At 43.6% G+C, this 20,222-nt stretch overlaps 2 protein-coding genes and 1 pseudogene across 2 annotated transcripts; all 3 read left to right on the forward strand.

Moving 5' to 3' along the window:
- The first annotated feature begins 10,083 nt into the window (after positions 1 to 10,083).
- On the forward strand, positions 10,084 to 11,298 carry LOC127310667 (2'-deoxymugineic-acid 2'-dioxygenase-like). Its single transcript, XM_071822832.1, has one exon. The coding sequence runs from the start codon at positions 10,084 to 10,086 to the stop codon at positions 11,125 to 11,127; it is 1,044 nt and encodes a 347-aa protein (XP_071678933.1). The 3' UTR covers positions 11,128 to 11,298.
- Positions 11,299 to 12,108: 810 nt separating this feature from the next.
- LOC127310780 (2'-deoxymugineic-acid 2'-dioxygenase-like) lies at positions 12,109 to 13,492 on the forward strand (annotated as a pseudogene).
- Positions 13,493 to 18,174: 4,682 nt separating this feature from the next.
- LOC127308856 (2'-deoxymugineic-acid 2'-dioxygenase) lies at positions 18,175 to 19,760 on the forward strand. Its single transcript, XM_051339760.2, has 2 exons — positions 18,175 to 18,433; positions 18,740 to 19,760. Exons 1-2 carry the CDS (start codon positions 18,221 to 18,223, stop codon positions 19,565 to 19,567), a joined length of 1,041 nt encoding a protein of 346 aa, XP_051195720.1. The 5' UTR covers positions 18,175 to 18,220; the 3' UTR covers positions 19,568 to 19,760.
- The last annotated feature ends 462 nt before the right edge of the window (positions 19,761 to 20,222 follow it).

Raw genomic sequence — 20,222 nt, forward strand, 5'->3', positions numbered from 1 at the left:
TGGGCGCCTCGTGGCCCCACTTCGTCTCCTCTTCGGACTTCTGGAAGCTTCGTGGCAAAATAGGCCCCTGGGCGTTGATTTCGTCCAATTCCGAGAATATTTCGTTACTAGGATTTCTGAAACCAAAAACAGCAGAAAACAGCAACTGGCACTTCGGCATCTTGTTAATAGGTTAGTTCCAGGAAATGCACGAATATGACATAAAGTGTGCAGAAAACATGTAGATAACATCAATAATGTGGCATGGAACATAAGAAATTATCGATACGTCGGAGACGTATCAGCATCCCCAAGCTTAGTTCTGCTCGTCCCGAGCAGGTAAAACGATAACACAGATAATTTCTGGAGTGACATGCCATCATAACCTTGATCATACTATTTGTAAAGCATATGTAGTGAATGCAGCGATCAAAACAATGTATATGACATGAGTAAACAAGTGAATCATAAAGCAAAGACTTTTCATGAATAGCACTTCAAGACAAGCATCAATAAGTCTTGCATAAGAGTTAACTCATAAAGCAATAATTCATAGTAAAAGCATTGAAGCAACACAAAGGAAGATTAAGTTTCAGCGGTTGCTTTCAACTTGTAACATGTATATCTCATGGATATTGTCAACATAGAGTAGTATAATAAGTGCAATATGCAAGTATGTAGGAATCAATGCACAGTTCACACAAGTGTTTGCTTCTTGAGGTGGAGAGAAATAGGTGAACTGACTCAACAATAAAAGTAAAAGAATGGTCCTCCATAGAGGAAAAGCATCGATTGCTATATTTGTGCTAGAGCTTTGATTTTGAAAATACGGAACAATTTTGTCAACGGTAGTAATAAAGCATATGTATCATGTAAATTATATCTTACAAGTTGCAAGCCTCATGCATAGTATACTAATAGTGCCCGCACCTTGTCCTAATTAGCTTGGACTACCGGATCATCACAATGCACATGTTTTAACCAAGTGTCACAAAGGGGTACCTCTATGCCGCTTTGTACAAAGGTCTAAGGAGAAAGCTCGCATTGGATTTCTCGCTATTGATTATTCTCAACTTAGACATCCATACCGGGACAACATAGACAACAGATAATGGACTCCTCTTTTATGCATAAGCATGTAACAACAATTAATAATTTTCTCATATGAGATTGAGGATATTTGTCCAAAACTGAAACTTCCACCATGGATCATGGCTTTAGTTAGCGGCCCAATGTTCTTCTCTAACAATATGCATGCTTAACCATAAGGTGGTAGATCTCTCTTACTTCAGACAAGACGGACATGCATAGCAACTCACATGAAATTCAACAAAGAGTAGTTGATGGCGTCCCCAGTGAACATGGTTATCGCACAACAAGCAACTTAATAAGAGATAAAGTGCATAATTACATATTCAATACCACAATAGTTTTTAAGCTATTTGTCCCATGAGCTATATATTGCAAAGGTGAATGATGGAATTTTAAAGGTAGCACTCAAGCAATTTACTTTGGAATGGCGGAAAATACCATGTAGTAGGTAGGTATGGTGGACACAAATGGCATAGTGGTTGGCTCAAGTATTTTGGATGCATGAGAAGTATTCCCTCTCGATACAAGGTTTAGGCTAGCAAGGCTTATTTGAAACAAACACAAGGATGAACCGGTGTAGCAAAACTCACATAAAAGACATATTGAAAACATTATAAGACTCTACACCGTCTTCCTTGTTGTTCAAACTCAATACTAGAAATTATCTAGACCTTAGAGAAACCAAATATGCAAACCAAATTTTAGCATGCTCTATGTATTTCTTCATTAATGGGTGCAAAGCATATGATGCAAGAGCTTAAACATGAGCACAACAATTGCCAAGTATCACATTACCCAAGACATTTATAGCAATTACTACATGTATCATTTTCCAATTCCAACCATATAACAATTTAACGAAGAAGAAACTTCGCCATGAATACTATGAGTAGAAACTAAGGACATACTTGTCCATATGCTACAGCGGAGCGTGTCTCTCTCCCATAAAGTGAATGCTAGGATCCATTTTATTCAAACAAAACAAAAAACAAAAACAAACCGACGCTCCAAGAAAAGCACATAAGATGTGATGGAATAAAAATATAGTTTCAGGGGAGGAACCTGATAATGTTGTCGATGAAGAAGGGGATGCCTTGGGCATCCCCAAGCTTAGACGCTTGAGTCTTCTTGATATATGCAGGGGTGAACCACCGGGGCATCCCCAAGCTTAGAGCTTTCACTCTCCTTGATCATGTTGCATCATACTCCTCTCTTGATCCTTGAAAACTTCCTCCACACCAAACTTAGAACAACTCATTAGAGGGTTAGTGACAATAAAAATTAACATATTCAGAGGTGACACAATCATTCTTAACACTTCTGGACATTGCATAAAGCTACTGGACATTAGTGGATCAAAGAAATTCATCCAACATAGCAAAAGAGGCAATGCGAAATAAAAGGCAGAATCTGTCAAAACAGAACAGTTCGTATTGACGAATTTTATTAGGCCACCAGACTTGCTCAAATGAAAATGCTCAAATTGAATGAAAGTTGCGTACATATCTGAGAATCATGCACGTAAATTGGCTTAATTTTCTGAGCTACCTACAGGGAGGTAGACCCAGATTCGTGACAGCAAAGAAATCTGGAACTGCACAGTAATCCAAATCTAGTACTTACTTTTCTATCAACGGCTTTACTTGGCACAACAAAACACTAAACTAAGATAAGGAGAGGTTGCTACAGTAGTAAACAACTTCCAAGACACAAAATAAAAACAAAGTGCTGTAGGTAAAAACATGGGTTGTCTCCCATAAGCGCTTTTCTTTAACGCCTTTCAGCTAGGCGCAGAAAGTGTATATCAAGTATTATCAAGAGACGAAGTGTCAACATCATAATTTGTTCTCATAATAGAATCAAAAGGTAACTTCATTCTCTTTCTAGGGAAGTGTTCCATACCTTTCTTGAGACGAAATTGATATTTTATATTACCTTCCTTCATATCAATGATAGCACTAACAGTTCGAAGAAAAGGTCTTCCCAATATAATGGGACAAGATGCATTGCATTCAATATCCAAGACAACAAAATCAACGGGGACAAGGTTATTGTTAACGGTAATGCGAACATTATCAACTTTTCCCAAAGGTTTCTTTGTAGAATGATCAGCGAGATTAACATCCAAATAACAATTTTTCAGCGGTGGCAAGTCAAGCATATTATAAATTTTCTTAGGCATAACGGAAATACTTGCACCAAGATCACATAAAGCATTACAATCAAAATCTTTAACCTTCATCTTAATGATGGGCTCCCAACCATCCTCTAGCTTTCTAGGAATAGAGGCTTCGCGCTCTAGTTTCTCTTCTCTAGCTTTTATGAGAGCATTTGTAATATGTTGCGTGAAAGCCAAATTTATAGCACTAGCATTAGGACTTTTAGCAAGTTTTTGCAAGAACTTTATAAGTTCAGAGATGTGGCAATCATCAAAATTCAAACCATTATAATCTAAAGCAATGGGATCATCATCCCCATTGTTGGAAAAAATTTCAGCAGTTTTATCACGAAGCGGTTTCGATTTAGCGATTTCAGCGAGTTTCTCGCTTTGCATTAGAAGTGGAAACATTGCTAACACCAATTCTTTTATTATTATTAGTAGGAGGTGCAGCAACATGTGTAGCATTAGCATTACAAGTGGTGGTAATAGTCCAAACTTTAGCTACATTCTTCTCTTTAGCTAGTTTTTCATTTTCTTCTCTATCCCACCTAGCACGCAGTTCAGCCATTAATCTTATATTCTCATTAATTCTAACTTGGATGGCATTTGCTGTAGTAACAATTTTATTTTCAATATCCCTACTAGGCATAACTTTCGATTTCAAGAGATCAACATCAGAGGCAAGACTATCGACTTTAGAAGCAAGTATATCAATTTTCCCAAGCTTTTCTTCAACAGATTTGTTAAAAGCAGTTTGTGTACTAATAAATTCTTTAAGCATGGCTTCAAGTCCAGGGGGTGAACTCCTATTATTGTTGTAAGGATTCCCATAAGAATTACCATAGCCGTTGCCATTATTATAAGGATATGGCCTATAGTTGTTATTAGAATTGTTCCGGTAAGCATTGTTGTTGAAATTATTATTTTTAATGAAGTTTACATCAACATGTTCTTCTTGTGCAACCAATGAAGCTAACGAAACATTATTAGGATCAATATTAGTCCTATCATTCACAAGCATAGACATAATAGCATCAATCTTATTACTCAAGGAAGAGGTTTCTTCGACAGAATTTACCTTCTTACCTTGTGGAGCTCTTTCTGTGTGCCATTCAGAGTAGTTGATCATCATATTATCAAGAAGCTTTGTTGCTTCACCTAGAGTGATGGATATAAAGGTACCTCCAGCAGCTGAATCCAATAAATTCCGCGAAGAAAAATTCAGTCCTGCATAGAAGGTTTGGATGATCATCCAAGTAGTCAGTCCATGGGTTGGGCAATTTTTAACCAGAGATTTCATTCTTTCCCAAGCTTGAGCAACATGTTCAGTATCCAATTGTTTAAAATTCATTATGCTACTCCTCAAAGATATAATTTTAGCAGGGGGATAATATCTACCAATAAAAGCATCCTTGCATTTAGTCCATGAATCAATACTATTCTTAGGCAGAGATAGCAACCAATCTTTAGCTCTTCCTCTTAATGAGAAAGGGAACAATTTTAATTTTATAATGTCACCATCTACATCTTTATACTTTTGCATTTCACATAGTTCAACAAAGTTATTAAGATGGGCAGCAGCATCATCAGAACTAACACCAGAAAATTGCTCTCGCATAACAAGATTTAGTAAAGCAGGTTTAATTTCAAAGAATTCTGCTGTAGTAGCAGGTGGAGCAATAGGTGTGCATAAGAAATCATTATTATTTGTGGTTGTGAAGTCACACAACTTAGTATTTTCAGGGTTGGCCATTTTAGCAACAGAAAATAAAGCAAACTAGATAAAGTAAATGCAAGTAACTAATTTTTTTGTGTTTTTGATATAGTAAACAAGATAGCAAATAAAGTAAAACTAGCAATTAATTTTTTTGTATTTTGATTTAGTGCAGCAAACAAAGTAGTAAATAAAACTAAGCAAGACAAAAACAAAGTAAAGAGATTGAGAAGTGGAGACTCCCCTTGCAGCGTGTCTTGATCTCCCCGGCAACGGCGCCTTAAAAGAGCTTGATGGCGTGTAACTCACACGTTCGTTGGGAACCCCAAGAGGAAGGTATGATGCGCACAGCAGCAAGTTTTCCCTCAGAAAGAAACCAAGGTTTATCGAACCAGGAGGAGCCAAGAAGCACGTTGAAGGTTGATGGCGGCGGGATGTAGTGCGGCGCAACACCAGGGATTCCGGCGCCAACGTGGAACCTGCACAACACAACCAAAGTACTTTGCCCCAACGAAACAGTGAGGTTGTCAATCTCACCGGCTTGCTGTAACAAAGGATTAACCGTATTGTGTGGAAGATGATTGTTTGCAGAAAACAGTAGAACAAGTATTGCAGTAGATTGTATTTCAGTAAAGAGAATTGGACCGGGGTCCACAGTTCACTAGAGGTGTCTCTCCCATAAGATAAACAGCATGTTGGGTGAACAAATTACAGTTGGGCAATTGACAAATAAAGAGGGCATGACCATGCACATACATATCATGATGAGTATAGTGAGATTTAATTGGGCATTACGACAAAGTACATAGACCGCCATCCAACTGCATCTATGCCTAAAAAGTCCACCTTCAAAGTTATCATCCGAACCCCTCCGGTATTAAGTTGCAAAGCAACAGACAATTGCATTAAGTATGGTGCGTAATGTAATCAACAACTACATCCTTAGACATAGCATCAATGTTTTATCCCTAGTGGCAACAGCACAACACAACCTTAGAACTTTCATCCATTGTCCCGGTGTTAATGCAGGCATGAACCCACTATCGAGCATAAATACTCCCTCTTGGAGTTACAAGCATCTACTTGGCCAGAGCATCTACTAGTAACGGAGAGCATGCAAGATCATAAACAACACATAGATATAACTTTGATAATCAACATAACAAGTATTCTCTATTCATCGGTTCCCAACAAACGCAACATATAGAATTACAGATAGATGATCTTGATCATGTTAGGCAGCTCACAAGATCCGACAATGATAGCACAATGGGGAGAAGACAACCATCAAGCTACTGCTATGGACCCATAGTCCAGGGGTAGACTACTCACACATCACTCCGGAGGCGACCATGGCGGCGTAGAGTCCTCCGGGAGATGATTCCCCTCTCCGGCAGGGTGCCGGAGGCGATCTCCTGGATCCCCCGAGATGGGATCGGCGGCGGCGGCGTCTCTGGAAGGTTTTCCGTATCGTGGCTCTCGGTACAAGGGGTTTCGCGACGGAGGCTTTAAGTAGGCGGAAGGGCTGGTCAGGAGGCGGCACGAGGGCCCCACACCACAGGGCCGCGCGGCCAAGGGGGGGGGCCGCGCCGCCCTATGGTTTGGGCGCCTCGTGGCCCCACTTCGTCTCCTCTTCGGACTTCTGGAAGCTTCGTGGCAAAATAGGCCCCTGGGCGTTGATTTCGTCCAATTCCGAGAATATTTCGTTACTAGGATTTCTGAAACCAAAAACAGCAGAAAACAAAGAATCGGCACTTCGGCATCTTGTTAATAGGTTAGTTCCAGAAAATGCACGAATATGACATAAAGTGTGCATAAAACATGTAGATAACATCAATAATGTGGCATGGAACATAAGAAATTATCGATACGTCGGAGACGTATCACCAGTTCGACTGCTTCTTTCTCATTCAAACGAGCCGAATAGCATCGGTTCTTGACAGTCCTGAAACGCTGAATGTACTCCGACACCGTTTCGCCCCGCTTCTGCCGCACCTGCGCCAGATCGGCAATGCCAGCCTCGTTAGCTTCTGAATGATATTGCATGTGAAACTGCTCTTCCAGTTGCTTCCACGTCCGGATTGAATCTGGTGGCAACGAGGTGTACCACCCAAAAGCTGGTCCTGTGAGAGATTGTGCGAAAAACCTCACACGCAACTGGTCTGATGCTGAAATCATGCCCAGCTGTGCCAAATTCCGACTCACATGCTCAATTGAGCTAGACCCTTCTGATCCATTGAACTTTGAGAACTCAGGGAGCCGGTACTTGGGTGGCAACGGAATCAGATCATATTCGTTGGGGTACGGCTTGGAATAGCCGATTGTTCTCCTCTTTGGCACGATGCCGAACTGGTCTCTCAAGATTGTACTGATTTGTTCCACTGTATGAGCTGCAGGGGCTGAGCTTTCCTGACTCGTTCTGGTGGCATATTTAGCTAGCCACGCCTGTTTATCGGCGTCCACTCCAGAGATCCCCCCTGCTGCTCCGGAAATCCCTCCTGCTATAATCTGGTTCGTGCGCGCCAAGTTATTGCGATCGCACGTACGTGCACACGTATCCATGCGGGATTTCTTTAGGCGGTTCATGCAGGAACTGGTAGTCACCAGGATCGCCTCCAACCTTGTAGACGACGTACGCCGGTGAACCCGGTGGCTCTGGAGCTGCAAGCGAGAACGGCAGCTGCGGTCTGGTTTGGAACGGTATTTCTCCCTGGTGAGTCCCTAGGGCAGGTCCTGACGGAGAGTACTGATGCTTCATGATTTCCTGAACCACGTGAACCGCAACGCGCTCGAAAGCGTTCACCAGGCTCTCAGAATGACGGTGTAGAGAATGAGCCACCATGTAATTAACCTCCTGGCGTAGAGCTCTGGTGCGATCCTCCGAAGGGAGAGACAGATCTACTTCATCGAGAGCGCCTTCGGGTGAGAACCCTTTCCACCTAATGCCATGTGTATGGGTCCTCTCGAAAGAGCCGATGAGATCGGCTTCGAAGAGAGCTTTAAGCTCATCATACTTCTTCTTGTGCTCCTCAGGCAGCTCTTCGTATGTGACTGGTGCTTTCTCCGCCATCTCAGTTGCAGATGCTGACGCAGTTATTGTAGAGGGTCCCACCGGGCGTGCCAGAATGTGTTGCCTGCCAAAACCCACCGGCGAGCAGCGACGAGCAACACGAAGAGCCAGGAGGCTCCCAAAACTGCTGGTGGGTCCTGGTCCCTCGGGCGATGGCCCGCAAAACTCCGGCACACGTCCTAGCTGGTGCGAGGGCGTGCCACCTGACCTATACCTGGTCAGGAAGGTGATGGATTGCTTCGATTAATTTCCTGCATGGCAGACACGTAAACATTAAATTCGAGCCTCGATCGGCTCTCAGGTTATCCTGTGAATCGGCTCAAGGAGCCGATCCACCCATGATTCGTATTGGATCTACGATAACATGGCGGTCCTGCTTGATCAATATTAAGTTAAAACGATCTACGACGATCTAGGGTTTTCACCACATAACCGGAACGTCCTACACGTAGTTGAGCCTGGCAGATACGAAAGACAACAGAAAACCAGCCCTAGCAAAGGCCTAAAAACCAACATAGAGTTGATTCCCGGAACATCTCTTCTAGGATCAGCAAACCGTACCTTACACACTACTGGATCATTCAACCCGTTTGCAAGGCCAAACCATATGGATATCAAACTAATCCTTGAAGAACAAGGAACAACCGTAACAGATCGAATCTACTAAGAAAAGACTAAGCAAGATGCTGCCCTTACACCTAAGATAGGTCCAAGGGCAGCTAGATATCTAGGGGCGACATAACTAAGCATACATATCAGAAAAGATAACAATATTAGCCCCAAAACATCCATGATAACAGTATTGCCCGCCATCAAAAAGGCTTCAGCACGAGCAATACAAAACAACGAATAAACTGATACTGCCTAGATCGCGAGATGCGATCTAGGCAGCATGGAGCTTACCCGGAAGAAACCCTCGAAACAAGGGTGGCGATGCGCCTAGATTGGTTTGTTGCGAACGTGATCGTCCTCCTTTCTCAATAACCCTAGGTACATATTTATAGTCCGTGGACTTTCTACTTTTGGAATAACCTAACCGTGTACGACTAAACTCTATCTCTTAATTCTAAATCTACCATAATATACAGATACACGGGCAATCTAGCCCAGACTCTCGTATGAAGCCGATTTAGAAATATTCTACGTGCACATCCTCTAAGCCCATCTCAATCGTGGCCCATCTCCCGACTTGGTTAAAATCTGGCGATAACACGGTCATATGCGGGGCTATTTTTTTTTCATGCATACATTCATTTGTTTTGGATCTATCATGCATGTGGTAGTTATGGTTAATTGCCCTCCATATATAGTTTTGTCACATTCATTTATTTTGGATATATTGGTAGATATGAGAATTAAGGATAATATATTACTTTATAGTATTTCATTCATTAGTTTTGCATCTACTGATAGATGTGCTTTGCACGCAATATATTCTTTTATTATACTACATTCATTAGTTTTGCATCTATTGATAGATGTGATTAGCCCGCAATATATTATTTTATTATATTGCATTCATTAGTTTTGGATCTCATGGGTAGGTAGGAGCTACAACTTGGATCTATTGAGTAGGTAAGGCGCACTTAATTGCGTGGCATACATGTATTTGCCATACATGTATTTATTAGTTTTGGATCTACGAGAAAAGAGGTGGCACAATTGCGTGGCATATATATGGGTTCGTTGTACACACATTTATTGATTTAGATCTACTGGAAAGTTAGGCCGTGCAATTAATTTCACACCATATATGATTTCATTCTACATATGCTCATTACTTTTGGAAATATAAGTAAGGAGGTGCTGCCGATTACACCATATATATAATAATTATTGTAAGTACATCATTAGTTTTGGATCCATGAGGCGGGTGGAAGGTGGAGTTCATTGCGCATCATATAAATGGTTTTGTTGTATGTACATTTATTTGTTTTGGATGTATTTAAGTAGGTTCCGTGTGTGGTCAGTGTACTAATCAATGAGCCTACCTCGTAAACATCGCCCCTGACTCCATAGTCCCTAGTTCACTAGTTATATATACCCTGAGAAGCTTCATTCCTCTCCATGGATCTCTTGTCCAACGCCAGTGCTCCACTCTCCTCTGTGCCCGCCGAGTATGTCTTCCCACCAGAGAAGCGTGCTTCCCTCCTCGGCGACCTTAGCTCCGATGATGTGTCACTGCCGCTCATTGACCTCCACAGTGGCGCCCTCTCTGACGGGATCCTCCGCCGCCAGGTTGCCACCGAGATCGTCAAGGCTGGTAAGGAGTTTGGCTTCTTTCAGGTTGTGAACCACGGCGTGGGGGAGGATGTGGTGCGGGCATTCCGGGAGGCAGCAACAAAGTTCTTCGAGATGCCACCAGAGGACAAGCTCAGGTACTGCTCTGATGACCAGAGCAAGCCCTTTCGCATCGCCTCCAAGACTCCTTGGGATCGCAACAAGAACCGCTACTGGCGTGACTACCTCAAGCTCATCTGCTACCCCATTGATGAAGAGCTCGTCCAGCACTGGCCATCCAAGCCGGAGGCCTTCCGGAGCTCCCTCGCCGATTACTCCGTCGCCCTACACGAGCTGTCCCGGAATCTGCTCGAGCTGATCGCTGAGGGGCTCGGCCTCGAAAGAGGCTTCTTTGGTGGAGATCTCAGCCGTGGCAACACACAGATGAACGTCAACTACTACCCTCCATGCCCAGACCCATCCCTCACGATGGGCCTGCTCCCACATTGCGACCGCAATCTCCTCACTGTGCTATCTCAGGGCGATGTTGCCGGGCTCCAGGTTAGACACAACGGGCGGTGGCTCCTTGTCAAACCCCTCCCTGGCGTGTTTGTCGTCAACTTCGGCCACCAGATCGAGATCGTCACAAATGGGGCGCTGGCCAGTGTCGAGCACCGTGTGTTCACCAACTCTGCCAAGGCGAGGTTGTCGTTGGCCACATTAGTGCACCCCACTATGGACTGCCTTGTCGGCCCGGCGCCAGTGATGGTAAGCGAGGAGAACCCGGCAAAGTTCAGAGAGTTCGTGTTCAGCGAGTTCTACAAGACTTTTGACGCTGCTGCCGGCAACAGGGAGGACGTGCTCGAGTCCTTCAAGATCCGTCGCGGCTAGCTCAAGATCACCAATGACGACTCCATGGTTTCTGGTGTGCATGTCGAGGCCTTGCATTCAAGTCATCCATGTGTGGTAGCAAATGAATTTGCTCTAAATAAAATAAATAGAGAAGGGAAATGAAAATTTGGTGGTTGAGTGAGTGGGTTTTATTGGGCTAGGCCTTTGATAGGCCTAGGTCTAATCATATGTTGTAGAACCTCTTTAATTTCTCAAAATAAAAAAGAGAACCGCTTGTGTTTGCAAATTTGAACTGTTAAATACTTACTTGTTCTCAGTCCAAACAGAAATAGGAAGTACCTAAACAGAATGATGCCCCATCCCATGAACTCGACGATGCCGCAGCTCCGCCACTGCCACATGGACAAAATAATGGTTATAAAAGAATGTAGGAGAGCATTTTGAAGGTAATGGTCTTAACTTATTAATTCAATTCAATACAATTTTATTCAATTTGTTTCTAAGTGATATTTGTTTCCTTTGTCGGCAATTGAGATGTACTGATGCATCTTGCCGCTTCCGTTTATGCTTTTTCATAGTGCAATCTTTGGTACTTTACTATTTATTTCGATTTTCGGAATGATGAACTATATTTTTAGTGGGCATCTTAAATTAGAATTTTTGGTAAGATTTTTCAATATTAGTACCATTATATTTATATTGACAATCGTGTTCGTAAAATCATAGTATTATTTAATATATTATTAAACATGGAACACCTGGACATTTTTATCCTGGGTCCACCCGTAGTCCTTGTGCGCACCACGGATGGCGCACATATTTCCACGTCGACTGCCCTCCCAGTCGCACCAAACAACTCCCAACTGCCAACAAACTAGCTAAGCTTCATTCATCACGTACACGTCAAACTTTGGCTCCTTGCACCACATCCATCAATCCATTTATTCACACACACACACACACACGAACACAAAAACAAACGAAACGCCTACGAGCACGTGAGACCGTGATCAGAGATCGATGGAGCTGCTGTGCAACGCCCCGCCGCACGCCTCCGTGCCGGAGAGGTACATCTTCCCGCCGGAGAAGCGCGCCACCCTGGAGCTCGATGGAGTCGACGGCCCTGACGATGGCGTCACTCTCCCTGTCGTTGAATGAATCATCGGTAATGATTGCTCTCTGGTGCGTTGGTACTTTAAGGCCTTACCTCAACAGTTTTTCGTCTGTCTACCACAACATGCCATACTATGATAAGCTTTGTCCGTCATCGGTGATGGAGGGGTGACGATGGCGGCGTGCCTTCGACTCGGCTAGTGCATGTAGTCATCGCCAAATGGCCCAAATACCTATGTATATATTTTTATTTTATTTTTACTTTTAGAACTATTTATACTATATCAGTGAAATTTTTGAAAAAATAGCTGTAGCATCTAGTCCACGTTTCAAACATGACAGTTGTATGAATTTGATAACTCTGTAATTCTCAACTTTTTTTTTTCCAAATGCGCATTTTCGCCTGGTTCATCTTTTTTGCTTTTGAATCCTGAAATATTGGTTCTTATTCGATCTTAACGCAGGTTGTGAATCACGGCGTGGGGGAGGACGTGGTGAGGGGGTTCCGTGATGCTGCAGCGGAGGTCTTCGTGATGCCGGCGGAGAAGAAGCTCCCCTACTGGCTCGACTACCTCAAGCTCCAGTGCCACCCGGTGACAGATGAGCTCGTCCAACACTAGCCAACCGAACCAACGAGCTTCAGGGCGCGCCTCGCCGAGTTCTCCGAGGCGGTGGACGAGTTGGCCCAGACGTTGCTCCGTCTCGTCGCCGAAGGGCTTGGCCTCGGCGCCGACTTCTTCACTGGCGACCTTAGTGGCGGCGACACTCAAATGAACGTCAACTACTACCCGCCGTGCCCAGACCCGAGCCTCACACTCGGCCTCCTCCCGCACTGCGACCGCCACCTCCTCACCGTCCTCTCCCAGGGTGATGTGGCAGGCCTCCAGGCGAGGCACATCGGGCGGTGGCTCCTCGTCCGCCCTATCCCTGGCGCACTCGTCATCAACTTTGGCCACCAGATGGAGATCATCACCAACGGCGCACTAGCCAGCGTGGAACACCGCGCTGTAACCAACTCCGACAGGACAAGGATGTCAGTGGCAACTCTCATCATGCCCAAGATGGAGTGCCGTATCGGCCCGGCGCCGGAGATGGTGAACGAGGCCACAAATCCTGCCAAGTTTAGGAAGTTCGTGTTTATTGAGTTTTCGGAGGCGTATTACACCGCCGCGGCTAGCAGGGAGGATGTGCTCGAGTTCTTCAGGATCCACGCAAACTAGCTTGGGGACTACGACTATCAGCATCCGGCTAATTGAATTACACATACCACAAGTTTCAAACTGTCTAAAAACATAGTATGATGATCCCGAACTTCTAGAATTAATTTTCTATAATACATACTAAACATAAAAGCGATGTATACGGTTTTCGTATAATAAGTACGGATCCCTAATAACTACTCAGATCACAAACTCTCAAAGATAGTTGATTGATCAGTTGGTGAAAACTAAAACCCGACATTACGCCATACACCAAGACCCGACAGATATATACCTGGCATTGGCATCCATCTCAATAGGGAAGAATAATCATCTGCTAGACTGAAGTAAAAAAAAACATCCATGGTAGAGAACAACTTGTTAGATATGTGAAGATAGCATGATGGGATCTGAATCACACATAACGATTCATGTGCGACAGTTGCTATGAATAGGATGCAACGGGATAATTTGGGAAGGAGTTTGCCATCGACCTTGCTCCAGCCTCAAGCCTTCTAATTGGAACAGGTTTCATTGCTGTCCTAGTTTCCGCATGCAGATCAGCCTGCAACGGTTCATGGTACCATGGTTGAAGAGTGCCAGATCGTTGTTCCGCCTCAGGAGGTTTGGGCTTTTGGCGCATGCATGTTGATTGGTTCATTCAAGGTTCACGCAGAGCCGTGAAGACCATTTTGAGCAACATCTCCGTCACCGGTGATATGAGATAATCAAGCACCAACGGAGGAGAGAAGATGCGTGTACCTGCAAATATTTGGTGCACACATATGTATGGGAGAAATAGATGAATCCTTGACAAGTTCAAACTTCAGACTGCAAAGGTTGTGATATCTTTACACCATAGTACCAGCACTCTGCCATTTCAGTTTGTCGATAGAAAATATTCTTGTAAACAGAAGCGTTTGTTCATGATAAATCATATAGCTGGAAAAGGTGCCTGATAAACAAAAGCGTTTGTTCATGACGTCCCATCATCACGTCATGTCTTGCCACTCTTTTTTTTGCCATTGAACATTGTAAATATAAGTGAATAAGTCGTGGGTGTTAGCCTGCCGTATCATGTTTTATCCATGTATTCATGACATTAACTGGTAATAAGATATTTTTTTTCCGAAATGGGGGTAAAACCCCAGCCTCTGCATGTAAAGGATGCACACATCTCTTTATTGCATCATTTAATAAAGAGAGAACAAACATCCAGATATCTGTACAAATAAGATGTTTATCTGGGTTTGGGCTCCATCTGCTGGAGCTTCAGGTGGTATACTGATGAGTGTGAGTGATGAACGGTTTGATGCCGGAGAGTGCGCAACCGGTAAATTCTTTACTAGGATGCTCTTGATAGATAAGGTGAATAATTTCAAGTGGAACTTAGTTAATATTTATGGGGCAGCTCATGAAAAAGGTAAGGCTGTTTTTTTTTGATAAAGGGCCCTTTATTACTCGAAGTATCAACCATTACACCCAGCCTCTGTATAGCTAAGATGCCCACAGCCGTTTATGAATCAAGTATCCAAGAGAAACAAGTACATAAAGGATAAAGGAAAAAAGCCAACTAGTCAACAACTCCATTGGTTTCTATCCTACAGCTATGCTGCCATCCATGTTGGGTAATAAAGTCCTTGGCCGTATTCTCCAAACGTGTAGACACCTCCATAAATAGAGCATTGACGCGGTGACCATGAACGGAGCATAGCTGTACATCTGTAGATAACCTGCATGATAGAGGAATTTCTGTCATTAAAAACCTTGTCGTTTCTACACAGCCAAAGCGACCATACAACTGCAATCGCTCCACTCGGATAATCGTTTTATACCTTGAATCCACCACATTTAACCAACTACAAAATATATTGGTTATACTACGGGGTGGGTACATGGTAGAACCTATCTGAATGATTGACCATATAGATCTAGCAACCCGACAGTTAAAGAAAATGTGTTTTATTGTCTCATCTTCGTGACAGAACACACATTTCTTGCTACCATGCCAGATGCGTTTTACAAGGTTACATTTAGTAAGAATCACACCTCGACAAAGATACCATGCGAAGACCTTCGTTTTTAATGGTATCTTCATCTTCCAGATGGACTTATTATTTAAAATTGGTTGGTAGGAATGCAAAATGCTTTATACATTGAGACTACCGAGAAAACACCATTCTTGGCAAGACTCCAATGGAATTCATCAGACCCCATAGCTAACTGTATTGAATCTAACCACTAAAGCATTTCGTTCCAAGAGTCAAGACGGGGACCAATAAGATCACGTCTAAACGTCACCGAGGGTGGAGAAGATTCCATCACCTTCTGCAAGGTATCCCCTTTATAACGAACAATATTGTACAAGGCCGGATGCTGTTCGCGGAGAGTGGTTGTTCCCAACCATTGATCCTCCAAAAAACGTATCCCCGCCCCATTCCTAATGGAGAAGGAGCCAAACGAAAAAAAGTATTTATTTGTTGCCATAATACCAGCCCAAAACTGTGAATCCCCCGGTTTCCAAATAACCTGGGATATCGTCTTTGAGCCTACATACTTTTTCCGCAATAGTTGTTGCCATAGACCGTCCTCCGTTAATAACCTGGCCAGCCATTTTCCTAGCAAGGCCCTGTTTTTAACTTCTAGATTGCGAACACCAAGTCCACGTTGATCTTTTAAACGGCATACAACACTCCATTTTTTTCAACCGATATTTTTTCTTTTCATTATTTGCTTGCCAAAAAAATATTAATCGGAAGTAATCCAATCGGTGCAAGACTCCTTTGGGCAGCTGGAAGAAAGAGATCATATACAGTACCATATTTGTAAGTACTGAATTTATGAGAACTAATCTTCCCCAAGGGATAGGAGCTTTCCTTTCCATATTCGTAAGTACCATATTGTACCATAAGGCTGTTTTCTTGTCTGAATTAGTTCAAGTCTTGGGAGGTAATGATCATCTGTTTTGTTTGGGAGGAGATTAATAATTTGATTAGAAGAGACCGTGAGAGAAATAAAGTTAAGAAGCGTTCTAAATGGTCTTATTTATTTAATGCAATTACATAACATTGGGGCTTGAAGGAAATTTGTATTTCTGGTAGACATTTTACTTGGTCTAACAACCAAAAACATCCTTTATTTGCTCAGTTGGACAGAGTTCTAGTTACTACTTCTTGGGAGCTTCAATATCCTTTATCTACGGTCAGGACCTTGGTTAGAGGAGTCTCTTATCATGCTGCGCTTATTCTCGACACAAGTATATAATTACCTGACGAAAAAAAGATTGTTCGTTTTGAATTATGCTGGTTACAACAGCCTGAGGTCTTTGAGTTAATTCCAAAGATATGTCGAGAAACTAAGAAAGGCAGGAACATTTTAGATTTTTGGCATAACTTCTTTGTTAACACTAGAAGGATTTTGAAAGGTTGGAATTTAAATATAGAAGGAGAAAGTAAAAGGAATAAAAGATAAGAGAAGTGAGTTTTTTGGGTTATCTGCTGAAGTGTATGAACTTAGGAAAGAGTTAACTGCAAAGTTAAATGTTATTTTAAGCGAGGAAGAGGTTAAGTGGAGGCAAAGATCCAAGGAGGACTTGCTTGAAGGGTATCGCAATACAAAGTATTTTATGTTGAAAGCTAGTGGTCGTAAACGGCGAAATATTTTTTTAGATTCATACAAGATGAAGGTTTAATTACTGGAGATGATAATATTCTTGAATATGCTACTAATTATTATAAAAGCTTGTTTGGTGCTGTTGATTTGATGCCCTACACCTTATTAGATGAGTTTCCTGACTGCCTTTCACTTGAAGATAAAGAGAAATTAAAAGAGCCTTTTACATTAGAGGAGATTAAGATAGCTATTTTTGAAATAGAGCATAATAAAGCATCTGGTCCTAACGGTTTTCCTGCGGATTTTTTTCAGAAGTTTCGGGATGTTATTTGTAGTGAATTACTTTATCTGTAGACACCCCCATAAACAGGTCATAATTCTCCCCACATTTTAGACATGAACTTACGTAGCAAAGTCGCGCACCGATAGTTAACTTGCATGAGAGAACCCTCTTTATCGTTAAAATATTATCATTTCTACATAGCCATAGAGACTAAAAAAAGGCAAGTACCTCCACCCTAATAAGTACTTTAAACCTATGATCCACACTGTTTATCTATCTGCCAAGTATATGAGCAACACCACGTGGTGGGTATAAGGTAGAACCTACTTGGATAACTGATCATATAGATATAGCAAAATTGTACTTAAAAATAAGTGCTTACTACTCTCGTCATGATGACAAAATACATACTTTGTACTTTCGTGCTAATTGTGTCTTACAAGGTTGTTTTTACTGAGGATTACCCCTCTACGAAAATACCTTGCGAAATCCTTATTCTTTAGCGGTTTTTTTTTCATTTGTTTATTAGTAGCTTACACAATTGGCACGGATTAAAACTCTATACATGAAGTCCACGCAGAATTTACCACTCTCACGTATATTCTAACAAAATTCATCGGTCCCTTGCATCGTTTGGACCAAAACGAACGCTAAAGCTAAGCATTTCATGATGTAAACTTATTCTAAACTAGATCTGAGCTGAACGTCATATTTGGTGGGAAGACTCCAACACCTTAGCCGTAGTAGCGTTGTAGACTCCAACAGACGCTGGATATGCTTCCACGTGAACTCACACCAAACAACTGCCAACTGCCAACAAACTAGCCGACCTTCATTCATTAGGTACACATGATATGTTGGCACGTTGCTTATACCGCGTCCATTTCGCCCATTTGCCATAAACATACTGAGACCGAGATCAGAGATGGAGCTGTTGTGCAACGCCCCACCGCACGCCTCGGTGCCTGACAGGTACGTCTTCCCGCCTGAGAAGCGCGCCGTCCTGCAGCTAGACGACGACGACGTCACCCTCCCCGTCGTCGACCTGCACCGCACCGCCCTTTCCGGCGACGACGGCCTCCGCCAGCGCGTCGCCGCAGAGATCGTCCGGGCCGGCAAGGACTTCGGCTTCTTCCAGGCACGCGCCCGCCCATGTCGTTCATAATTCAGCTAGCTAGTGACACTTTTCTTCGCTTCAGCTCCTGATCGGGGTTTTGGTTTCGGTCAGAACTTTATCGAATTCCGTTATTTCTATGGGACCCTAAATACATGCCCGGGAACATTCAGATTTTTCCTAAAATGATTAACTTTGATCCATCCACCACACTACCATTCAGTTCATGATGGTACAACTAGTTAATATCTTAAGAATTTGAAAGCTGTCCATATTCTCTACTTGGCTTAGAGTCCAAAACGCTTGATGTTGATTCGATCTTCCATGCAGGTAGTGAACCACGGCGTGGGGGAGGATGTGGTGAGGGGGTTTCGTGACGCGGCATCGGAGTTCTTCGCGATGCCGGCGGAGAAGAAGCTCCCCTACTGCTCCAACGACCAGAGCAAGCCCTTCCGGCTCGCCACCAGCACCACCTACGACCGCGGCGAGACGCGGTACTGGCTCGACTACCTCAAGCTCCAGTGCCACCCGGTGACAGACGAGGTCGTCCAGCACTGGCCAACCGAACCAACGAGCTTCAGGCCGCGCCTCGCCGAGTTCTCCGAGGCGGTGCACGAGTTGGCCCAGACGCTACTGCGCCTCGTCGCAGAGGGTCTCGGCCTCGGCGCCGACTTCTTCGCCGGCGACCTTAGTGGCGGCGACACTCAAATGAACGTCAACTACTACCCGCCGTGCCCAGACCCGAGCCTCACACTCGGCCTCCTTCCGCACTGCGACCGCCACCTCCTCACCGTCCTCTCCCAGGGCGATGTGGCGGGCCTCCAGGCAAGGCACAGTGGGCGGTGGCTCCTCGTCCGCCCTATCCCCGGCGCACTCGTCATCAACTTTGGCCACCAGATGGAGATCATCACCAACGGCGCACTAGCCAGCGTGGAACACCGCGCTGTAACCAACTCCGACAGGACAAGGATGTCGGTGGCAACTCTCATCATGCCCAAGATGGAGTGCCGTATCGGCCCGGCGCCGGAGATGGTGGACGAGGCCACGAATCCTTCCAAGTTCAGGGAGTTCGTGTTTAGTGAGTTTATGGAGGCGTATTACACCGCCGCGGCTAGCAGGGAGGATGTGCTCGAGTCCTTCAGGATACACAAAAACTAGGTTGGGGACTACGACTATCAACATCCGGCTGATCGAATTAGATACACAACACAAGTTTTAAACGGTCTGAAAACATATTATGATGATTCTGAACTTCTAGAATTTATTTCCTACAATATATACTCGTCGAAACATAAAAGCGTTGTAAGCTCTAAGTTTACGGTTTTCATATAATTACTACTCAGATCGCAAACTCTCAAAGGTAGTTGATCGATCAGTTGGTGTAAACTAAAGCCCGACTTTACGCCATACACCAAGACCGTGCAGATATATACCTGGCATTGGCATCCATCTCAAAACGGAAGAATAATCATCTGCTAGACTGACGAAAAAAGAACGTCCATGGTAGAGAACGACTTGCTACATATGTGAATAGGATGATAGGATCTGAATCACACCTAGCGATTCATATGCGACTATTGCTATGAATAGGACGCAACGGGATAATTTGGGAAGGAGTTTGTCACCGACCTTGCTCCTCAAGCCTTCTGATTGTAACAGGGTTCATTTCTGTGCTCGTTTCTCCGTGCAAATCAGCCTGCAGCGGTTCATGGTACGATGGTTGAAACGTCTGATATTGTTGTTCCACTACCGGAGATCGACCTAGGCGTTTGGCGCATGCATGGTGCTTGGTTAATTCAAGCTTCACGTGAAG

Source organism: Lolium perenne, chromosome 6, assembly GCF_019359855.2.
Source record: "Lolium perenne isolate Kyuss_39 chromosome 6, Kyuss_2.0, whole genome shotgun sequence".
NCBI classification, from domain to species: Eukaryota; Viridiplantae; Streptophyta; class Magnoliopsida; order Poales; family Poaceae; genus Lolium; species Lolium perenne.